The sequence below is a fragment of the Colius striatus genome, chromosome 6, assembly GCF_028858725.1.
Source record: "Colius striatus isolate bColStr4 chromosome 6, bColStr4.1.hap1, whole genome shotgun sequence".
NCBI classification, from domain to species: domain Eukaryota; kingdom Metazoa; phylum Chordata; class Aves; order Coliiformes; family Coliidae; genus Colius; species Colius striatus.
Genome location: NC_084764.1, coordinates 37355700 through 37366705, shown reverse-complemented (window position 1 = coordinate 37366705; position 11006 = coordinate 37355700). Strand labels below are relative to the sequence as shown.

General features: G+C 40.2%; 1 protein-coding gene across 2 annotated transcripts in view; it reads right to left on the bottom strand.

The window, feature by feature from the left end:
• Positions 1–2171: 2171 nt before the first annotated feature.
• Positions 2172–11006, bottom strand: part of ARID4A (AT-rich interaction domain 4A) — a 50413-nt gene continuing 41578 nt past the window's right edge. Inside the window, exons 18-25 of one of the 2 annotated variants that reach the window (XM_061997600.1) lie at positions 10085–10169; positions 9709–9910; positions 6972–8102; positions 6101–6205; positions 4754–4969; positions 4393–4539; positions 3825–3924; positions 2172–3538 (exon numbers count right to left, since the gene is read on the bottom strand). In XM_061997600.1, coding sequence (XP_061853584.1) covers positions 3478–3538; positions 3825–3924; positions 4393–4539; positions 4754–4969; positions 6101–6205; positions 6972–8102; positions 9709–9910; positions 10085–10169 — 2047 coding nt within the window. In that variant the 3' untranslated portion in view covers positions 2172–3477. The remainder of the gene's footprint in view (positions 3539–3824; positions 3925–4392; positions 4540–4753; positions 4970–6100; positions 6206–6971; positions 8103–9708; positions 9911–10084; positions 10170–11006) is intronic. The other variant, XM_061997601.1, reaches the window with a different exon arrangement.

Genomic DNA, 11006 nt, shown 5'->3' with positions numbered 1-11006 from the left:
TCTTAAAAAGAAAACAGCATATTTTAGATTTACTGCTGTAAAAATATTCCAGTAAGTGCTGCCCAGAAAACCCACTTGGCTGCCTCAGTTATCCGAGAGTATTCTTAATGTGGAAAAGAAGTGCCTTTTATAAGAATGTTCAGAGTTTTAAATGTGAAATTCCATGTGGTTGACAAACCTATCTGGAGAGAGAAGGCTCTCCAAGAGTGGACAGTCTGACTGAGACACTGGAGTTGACAATCCTAAGATTCAGATTCTCTTTCCAGCTCCCCCTCAGAGCCATGAGTCACTGCAGCAGCCATTACTAGGTGGCTCTCTATATGTAAAATAAGAATAGATAATCCATTTTAAAAATCCCTATACCTAGATTATCTAATAATACACCTTTAAAAAAACAGATTAAACTGGAACTTGTGCACAACCCCACAATCAGTGAAGAGGTGCTTTAATCACCTTTTCTCTTCTGCTGCTGTCCCTTCAAATTAAAGGTTGCTGCTCCTTTTGAAGATCAGAAGCATTATGCTTCATGAAGGTACCCGCTTCTATTTGCCCTCGTTATGCTTTTCTTTCATTACTGTTTAACCTCTGCTTATTGTTGTGCTAACATCTTTACTTTTCCTGCCTCATCTGTTCAAACTGCAGAAGTGAGGGAAGGTTTCTTAACACAACCACAGTCCAATGGAGGAGCCAGAAACAAGCAGAGATTTAACTGGATATTGCTAAGCTCACACAGGAGAGAGAAAACAAAAACTCATTATTGCAGGTGTAGCTACTATACTTTGTGGAAGGAAAGTAAAAAATAGAATAAGTAGGGAAATGAACCTTTTCTTACCTTGCATGCCAATGTTTCAAGTTTTTTCCTACTCTCAGGTAAATAATACAATAAGTCTCCCAGAAATCTGACAGCTGTTACAGGAGGTGGGGGGAGCGTCTGAATTCTCTTATAGCCCTGTTCCTTTTAACAGTTCTAAAAGAGTTTGACCCCATAATATATTTTTTTTACCTCCAAACTAAGCTTCAAATAACAGATGTAATTTTGAGAAAACCTGTAAAAGATGAGAAGGCAGAACAGCATGAACCTGCCCACAGGGTGTTTTATTTTTGATTGCTCTTGCAAACATGACACCTCTTACTTTAAGAAAAACCAGAACCAAACACCCCAAAACACCCATTCAGTAAAATTACTGCATTCTCAACAGCATAAACTTTCATTTAAGATACTGGAAGGCGCTTTGGTATCAATGTCAACAAAGCAGAAATAAGGGGATTATAGTAAAGTTAGGAATAAAAAGGCCCACTGAGGTTTGTCATTGATTTTTGCCTTTAGTACAGGACAGTCCCAGAGCATTGAATTAGTATTCTTTTCCCTGTAGTATTTGTAAATATCCTAAGAAACTACTTTAAACATCTCCTGAATAACATGGCTAACAGATACGCTTTGTTCTGGAAAGCTATCACTGGGAAATCAGCCAACATAGAGGCTTTGCCAGTGGCCTGGCAGAAAGTCCATCACCTTCTCTTGCAGATGTCACGTTCTGAGGAACAGCAATGCCACTTGTTCCTGGGGGAGTGTTTGTCTGTCTGCCTGGTGAGTACTACGCACGTGGAAAGAGGAAGTAAGGAAGTGAGTTCTCTATGCCAAGGAGCAACCTGCTGTTAGAACGGGCTTCTTTATTTCACGGAATCATGCCCCTGCATGCGGGATTGTAAACGTTCCCAGAGATGTGGAGCAGCAGGTCAGAGTGAGGATCTGCCTGCTTACCGTTCCACACAGGTCAGAGACAGCAGTACCTCTGCAGAAGATGTAACTAATCCTGTAGTCTCACTGAACTTAGAACTTGCTTCTGCAACTACAGACTGCGGGAGAGGATCTGAGAAACCGTGACCCATGGGCTTTCCTTGTACATGCGTATTGCTTTTTATTCATAGCTATTAGGAGAGTAACAGGAAAAGTTAGCTCTGGAAAAAAAAAGGTCTTTACAACAATTGATGGAGATTAATTTTCCTATTTAGGTTAAGTCCAGACATTTACAAGAACAATCACTTAAATAAAAATAGAATATAAAGCCTATGTTTAAAACATGGCCTTTATTAATGCTGTCTAGTGAGCTCCATAGTTATCTTACATTGAAATAGTTCTGCTTTGCTTAAGAAAAGACAGAAAAAGTGCATTTACAAGAGTACTTTTTCTTTAATTGTCTGCGAAAATGGAAGGAGTTGGAATCACAAGTTGACAAATGTTGTAAAATGAAATTTCAAGAAACATCAATGTTGGTAATGCTACGCCATCACTAGTGTTCCGTTCTGACTCTCTGCCGTGTGACCCAGAATAGCCCCATATACAGTCTAGAGCATCTATGTTATTACTCTACAGCATATTAAACACAGAAAAAGGGGTCACCAACCCCTCTCAATGTACAAACATGAATAAAAAAATCAATTAAAAAAATCACTTTTATACATCATGTATATGCAAACTGTTTTAAATACACATGTTTGGAAGAGTTATTTACAGACTGTATCTGCCCGTGGGACAATCCACAGACAAAGCATACACAGTTGCTTTACTTTACTGTTGCATCTCAACTTTGGGAGATATAAATTCATTCGGCAGTACAGCAAACGTAAGACCTTGTGACGAAGTATCCTTAAAGGGCAACCCAATACACTTTTTTTTCCTTTTCATTGTTCCTCAAAACAATGTCAAGTAGGAGGACTGCCAAAGTTTCCAAATGAAGTCCTTGTTTAATCCAGATGCCTGCCAAGGGGATCTGTGCTGTGGGGGACACGGAGACAGACCCATGTGAAATACAGGCGTGGCCACTGGATAAAACCTTGGTAAGAGCCATAACTGAGAAGTGTGTTTTTAGCCAAAGAGTGAACTAACCTAGATTTTTTTTTCCAATTTTATTAATATTTTAAAAAATACATAAAAATACAACATCCAATGTCTGAATAAATATATTTAACAAGTTGCAAGATACCTTATTTTACACAAAAATTTCAGCTTTAGAAATCTTGTTAAATAACTTCACTGTTGTTATATATTTCATTTTTCGTCTTTTTGTAACAAAATAAAAACTCTGAAATTACATAGAAAAAAGACAAAATATTTTTGTCAAGGGATAAGATAGTCCACTGAAAACCTATTCACAATTCCACTGTAAACATTAATAAACATTAAAATATTTGCATAATCGTGTGCTCAAAAATCCTATAAAAAGTGGAAGACTTATTACAACTGTAGTTTTCAGTCAACTACACTTCCTTTCACAATTTATTTTGTCCCATTTACACCTTTAAAACTGGGCACACTGCTGAACACGTACTTTGGCAGTTCTGTATAGCAAGTGCTTCCACAAAGAGGAACTACTCACCGACAGGTGAACGTACAGATCAGTGAAAGTGCAGCAGTTACTCGATTCTTTTGAATACTCTGATGTCTCTGCCTGGTGCACTTGCTTTTCTAAGATCTCCCTAGAATTCACCTGAATGCTTCACTGGACGTAACTTGTCAAATTTGATAAGTGCCCTTTCTCTGCATTAATAACAAAAAAGAAAAAAAAAACAAAACCAAAACACAATGACAAATGTGTCACCTTGTGCCTACGAATCTTAGGTTACCAATGAGCTTAAATTTCTCTCAACAGTAAATTAAACAAAAGAAGAGGGTCTGGGAGGGGACAACAGGTACAGTCCAGCAGTGGAAGTGTGTACAGAATATACTTGGCAATGTCAAACGAGTTGAGTGCTTTCTGTGGTAGAATTTCAGGATTTATGTCCATGGCAGCAAGTTGCTGGCAAGGCAGAGAAACATGTATCACCTGCATTCGACAGCAAGCACGTTTTGTGGAGGAGAAGATGATGATGGACTCATTCCAGTATCTGATGAGGCAGATGACATGGATGCTCCTGTGTGTGACACTGCGTATACAGAATGACAGATCAGCATCAGATTATCAAAGTACATATCTGAATTAAGGTTTCCTTGGTTAATAAGGTTGATTTAAAGACCTCAAATGAGTAGCAGGGTCACAGACACCTCAACACTGATTTTTTTGCCAGTGGTTTTCACTGCTACAGTCATGCAAAGTGGGTGAGTAACCTGACCCTTCTTCATCACAGGCCAAATAAAAAGATAAATCCAATTTGAAAACTCAGACCTTGCACTAGGAAGTCAATTAGAAAATAGCAAATGGCTTTAAGTTCAAGTTCTAAAAGGCCACAAATGCTTTTCTCTGAAGATGTGGACACATAAACAGGATAAACAGATGATGCTGCCTTTAATTGGCAGTATCTCTTGGATAAAAAACACCTTGAATTGCTTTGAGTTATGTACTTTAAAAAAAAATTAACTTCTCATGTGAAGCATAAAGCGAATTTGAAAGTTACCTTCTCTGTCTTTCTTTTTCAATCGTTTTCTTCTCCTGTCTATGGTTGCTACTTCTGACTTCAAGGACATGTAGCATTTTCGTATTTCCTGTAGCTTTTCTTGTAAGAAGGAGATCCTTTCAGTGCTGCTCATATTGTCTAGTTCATCTTAAAAATGGGAAGAAAAGAAAAAATAGCTTCATCAAGGCAATTCTAAGCAAATGCTTCTTGAGAGCATACAAGATGCAGCATGAAAGACACTTCCATAACTACACCATAACAGGCTATACCTAATTTAGATTCCCCAAATTTGCACATTTTCCTTTCAAAAGAAATTTTCTTGTCAATTCCCTCTAAGCAAGCCACTTAAAAGAATTCTTACTGAGCTGAAAACTCCATTTGTATACTCTAGGCGAAGCATTCTGGTGATGGTGTTTCTCTCTGTGTTTATCCTTCTCTCCATCTTTGATGTGAGGGGAAATAACTCTTGCAGGGGAGCGAGAAATTTTCTGTGGTTTGGATGCATTGATGGGTTTTACAGGAGTACATTTACTTGAACTATCCAAAACAGGAAGGTCTTCACTGTCACTACTTTGTCCTGCAGTAAAAGAAATAAAAAAGCCTTGACATTTAAAAAATTGTAGTTGGAAGGAAAAAAAGAAAAGTCTGCTCCTGCTCCTTCTTCCAGAACGCAACCAAGGGAAAACCCAACCAGATACAGTGTGTAACCTTATCAGACACAACACACACTGAACTCTCAAGTGCACTCATCCTTCATGCATAAGAAATCAAGGGCTGACCAGGCCTTTAGTTAAAAAGCAAAAGTCAAGTTTTTTAAAAGAAGCAATAAAGCAGCTTATTTTAATCAGACAGCTCTGATAAAATCACATGGCTTGGGGCTTTAAGATAAAGGAGACACTAGAACTCCTTTTTCAAAGATTAAAGCTGTGTTAATACAAGTAGGGAGTGAATGATTGTGCGTGTTTACCAAATTGCTTTCCACATCTAAAAGGATGTGTTGGACACAGAACAGAAAATTTTAAACTGGTATCTTAGATTCCCATAATAACGGCAAAGTTTTACACATGGAAATATGTCTGAATATTCTATGTCAGATTATTAATATTTTACTTTGATATTTAAAAATTATCATAATGCTGCCAAAGGGCTGAAACAGATTGACTCCCTGATCAGAAGATCACCGAAAAATGAGCTACAAAAACACAAATATCCAGGTTTCTAGAAAACGTTTAAAAATTCACATACTTGAGATGAAAACACACAGGATCTCTTCTGATGAAAAGTTATTCTTTAGCATAAAATATTTTTATGTACTTTCTGAATGCACTTTTTCCCATGAGAAAGACTTATTATGCTAAGACCTTCAAGGAGATATTTCTACTAGAGCAAGCTCCTCTCTCTTAAATTCGGCATCAACCCAATATATCAAAAAAAGCAGAATGGTAAATATTTAGTAACTGCTAATGCACACAGTTATTGGAAGGTTTTCCTTATGAAGTAATTAAAAATAGCCAAGAAATTTCACCATAACACTGCTGCCACACAGCTGGCAAGTTCTCTCCAGTTAACAGCCAACAATCATGATGACTAAGACTGAAAAACCCTGACAACAAAGTCCCAGCCAACAGAAATAACAGCCAACAGTGATAACCATGGGCCTTTCTATACATTTACAAGACAGCATGGCTTTCCCCCTCTGGGCAGGTACCTGTTCCATTCTTCTCATTTTTGGCTGCAGCACTTGTTCGCTTTGGAGTACGCTTTTGTTTTTTTGCCAGTGTTCCACTGTTGCTATCACTTGGCCTTTTTTGACCTAAATGAAAAAAAAGACACTTAGAATCACAGAATGGTAGGGTTGGACGGGACCCTTAGAGATCATCCAGTCTAACCCTACTGCCGAAGCAGGTCCACCGACATCAGATCACACAGGAACATGTCCAGGCGGGTTTTGAAGACCTCCAAGGAAGGAGACTCCGCACCCTCCCTGGGAAGCCTGGGCCAGGGCTCCCGCAACTGAACAGTAAAATAGTTTTTCCTTATGTTTAAATAGAATTTTTTGTGTTCCAGCTTCATCTCTTTATCCCTTGTCCTGTCACCAGATACAACAGAAAAAAAGCAATATGCCAGCCTCTTGACATCCATCATTTAGATATTTGTAAATATTAATGAGATCCCCCCTCCACCCCGCCCCGGTGTCTCCTCCAGACTAAACAGCCCCAGCTCCCGCAGCCTTTCCTCGTAAGAAAGATGTTCCAGTCCCCTGATCATCTTGGCAGCCCTGCACTGGACTCTCTCCAGCAGTTCCCTGTCCCTCTTGAGCTGGGGAGCCCAGAACTGGACACAGGACTCCAGATGAGGCCTCACCAGGGCAGGGTAGAGGGGGAGCAGAACCTCCCCTGACCTGCTGGACATATTCTTCTTGAAGTACTTTAAATGTTTCTGCTACTAACAAGCTCTTTTTATAGGCAACAAAGAAATATAAACCCAGCAGACAAAACAAGCCAGCAGTTTTTAGCAGAATGACGGCACACTTGAGAAATGGTTAGAGCTGAGAATGACTTTTCAGAGGCAACACTCACCTTTCTCTCCGACCTCTCTCTCTTGCACCGCTACGCTACAATTGCTTGACGTAGTACTGGCTTCAAATCCATTAGCAGACTCACTTTCACACAGACCTTCTTGCGACTCTTCTGCCACGCTGTCCACTTCAATGGTCAGATCACTTTCACTCTTGATACTGCGTGACTCATCCTGACTCAGAGTCAGAGGTGAGGCCACTGAAAAGCTTGACTGGACAGCAGGGGGTAAGGCAGATGGATTACAATTTGAAGCATTAGAGTCTAACTTTTCTGATATTGTGTCTTCGCTACCACTCTTCTCCTTTTCATCCAAATCATCCAAGTCTACTTCATGGCACAGCAAAGTTTCAGGACCAATCTGAGGCATTGCATCGTCCTCGTCTTTTAAGGGAACATTCTCATTTTCTTCAGGTGGCTGTTGGAAGGTCTCATTCCTCAGCTCCTGGCCACGCTGAACCGACTCTGCCACCAAGGATGGCATCTCCTCGTTCTCAGTTCTGAGGGACTCCTCAGCATTTATCCCTCTACATTCCTCTGTTCCGGTACATTCATTGGTCTGCTCTTCAGATACAATATTTGGCACTTCCATCTCACTCTCCCGTCGACTTCTCTTCTCAGGCGATGCCTGTTCCAAAGCTTTCCTTTTCAAAAGTTTCTTATCTTTTGTTAAAAGCTCTGTTTCATTTTCAGTAGTGCTGGAAACTTCTTTACAGTCCAAGGAAGACATATCTAATCTTTCAGGATCTGTAAGAGATTCATTTGCCACCTCTTCTTGGCTTCCTGGTGAAACCTTTGCATTCTCTGAAGAGGGATCTTTTGTCTTGCTCCTTCTCCCTTTTCCTTTAGGTGATTTTTCAGCCTCTCTCTTGATTTCTTCTATCTGTTCTGTTTTATTTCCAAAAACCTGAACAATTTGTTCACTTTCTTCAACTTCCAGTTTCAATGTTTCTAGTGGCTGAACTTGAGTCCTGTCATTTTCTTTCAACACGTGAGGAATCTTTGGGTTTTCTTCATCTAGCTTCTCATCATGTAGCTTTTCACTTTTTTCCAGTTCTGAACTTTCTGGAGAAAATTCTTCATTCAAATTCTTTTCAGGTGACTCATCTGCTTCACTGTCAGATGAGCCAGAGTCTGCAAAAAATAGTAAAAAAGGAAATGTCACCCTAAATCATCAATTACAACACAGTTTCTTTTTCCAACCATACAACCGCCTTCCCTCCCCCCACCATGTAAACTATGGTATTAACATCAGTTTACAATAAACAATTGCACACTTAAAAATTCCTGCATTGTTCAACACACTTATTACAGTCCTTGTTTCTACTCAACATTTCTATGACCCTACATTAGTAGTAGTAGTACTGTCGGAGTTCAAGGAGTATCTGGATGATGCTCTCAGTCATAGGGTTTAGCTTTAAGTACTCCTGCACGGAGCAGCGAGTTGGACTGTATCTTTTTGGGGCTCTTCCAACTTGAGATATTCCATGATTCTGCTACTACTATTTCCCAAATAACCAACAGAAAGAAATTACAGTTTATAGTAGCAAAAAAACTAGAGTTGTTTTAGAGATTCCCATGATTTTGTCTCTACCTGTGGATGTTGCCTCTCCCGCCTAACACTACAGAAACGAAAAATAAGACTCCTCCCCTCCATGCACCCCCAAACAGACAAAAAGTAAAGCAAAGCAAACCACCACAATATGGACATCTCATTCCTAAACCAGTGTAGAAACCACATACCATATAGACAGCAGCATTTAGCACGAGATTATTCAGGGGCCTGTACTAAAAGGAGGCGGTGATTTCACTGTGCTTCTTGTTCACAGAGGCTTAGAAATACCAAAAATATTGCTGCTGTTTGTATATAATTAACCCTGCTGGATTATGGAGTACTGAAGTGAGGACTTAATTACCATAGTAAAGGCTATCGTTATACCACTGGGTCTGGTGTGTTCAAGATTAGGACTGAAAGACTCTGGCTAAAAAATATGGAATGACTTGCACAGTCACTTTCATGCCATAGCTCTTCTGTGAGCAAACTGTGCTCCTCAGCAGTGTCAGCTCAGCTGCTTCCACAAGAATTTCCTGTTCTATCTAGTGACAGGACAAGGGGTAATGGAAACAAGTTGGAACACAAAAGGTTCCATTTAAACATAAGGGAAAAACTGTTTTACCGTAAGGGTGAGGGAGCCCTGGCCCAGGCTGCTCAGGGAGGGTGTGGAGGCTCCTTCTCTGGAGGTTTTCAAAACCCACCTGGCTGTGTTCCTGTGTGACCTGCTTTGGCAGGGGGGTTGGACTGGATGACCTCTAAACGTCCCTTCCAACCCCTGGCATTCTGTGATTCTATGAGTAAAGTTCCCAGGGAGAGGGAGGGGAAAAAGAAAAAAGTAAAATAAAAATCAAACCTGTTTTCAAAAGGGTGCTGAAAGAAGCTCAAAAGTGTACACAGGACTGAGATGACTCGCTGCCTAACCCTCTATCAGAATCAAACACTCCTGAGCTATGGCTTGTCTGCCTGCAAGGCGTTGCCAAAATCAAAATGGAAAGTATTCATTTGTAGAGAATAAAATCCGTGCCAAAATCTGTTTTGTTCCAATCCTTGTTCACTGACTGGTTACGTAGGGCTGGAAAGCTGCTGCTGACAGCACCGTGCTGGCTGAGGTTGTCCCATTAACGCCCCGCATCAGACCAGTGTTTACATGCACTCCCCTGCCAGCACACGAGTGCACCGCTGTACCTTCTGTTCCATTTGGTAATGGTGAGGAATCTGACAAGTGGTTCCGTGCACTCCTGGCTCCTGATTTACCTTCACTATTTGGCGTTTTGGATAAACTGCAAGCTGTGTTTGATGGAAGAGTCGACTTCAGAGGGGGTCGCCCACGCTTTGATTTTTGTTTCTCCTCATCCTTCTTCTCATCCTTTTCACCATCTTCTTTAGTCTGAGGAGAAAACAATAAACTCTCATTAATATGTTCCACTGCTGCTCAAACCTTTTCTCTTGCTTCTATTAAAAAGCTAGACTGTGGACTGAGTAACTTTTTGGGTTTTTAAACAAGAAACAGGGAGAGTCATTAAGTGTTGTACTACAGGGAACTTATTGAAATAACCATTACTTTTGTTTTTTTCTTCTGTTTTCTCTTTGGTCCTCCTTTGTCCACAGGCCAGATAATCCGATCAGCTTTCACCCATTCATCATACCTAAAAGCGAGTAACAACATACTGTTATCACTACACACAAAACAGTTGTTTGTGATAAAAGGATCAAAGGACTGAGGTACAAAAGAAATATTTACAGGAGTTCTAGGAAAGCAGGGCACGTATTTACAAACACATATAGTATCTGGCATTAGAAAGATGAATTATATATTCAGCCCATATAAATAATTATATGGGATAGGGGAACGATGGTGCAAATTTGCTTGCCTCTTGCTAGCGAAGTACTGGAACTAGGTGGACTAAGTCAGCTATGAAGTTTGTCAGTTATTTCACATCCTATCCTCAAGCAGTTTTCACCATGCCAGCCCTCAACAGTGTTTTTAAAAAGTAAAGTTTTTAAATTATAGCAACAAACTGGATGAGACTCTGAAGAGTACAAATACACTATGAGCGCTCCTCACAGTCTCCTGAGTTATTAATAAGGTAAAAGGGAGACATAGAAGTATTTGGGAGATACCCCCCCCCCGCCCCAAATAAACTTTACATTGCCACAGGTCCTGGTTTCAGCTGAGATAGTCTATTTTCTCCCTGCTACAGGGCTGTGTTTCGTATTTAGTGTGAGAATAATGTTGATAACACAGGGATGTTTTGGTTGTTGCTAATTATCACTTACCGTGAGTTCTGGATTTTTCAGTTTCCCGTGCAGGTGCACAAGAAACTGGGAGGGAACATGGCCAGCAGAGCTGACCTGAACTGAACTAGACAAAGGGCTACTCCATACTACAGAACATCATCCTCAGTGTATCAGCTGGAGGGAGTTTGTTGCAGGGCTTTAATCTCAGCAGGTGATGAGCAACTGTATTGGCCATCACTTGTCTT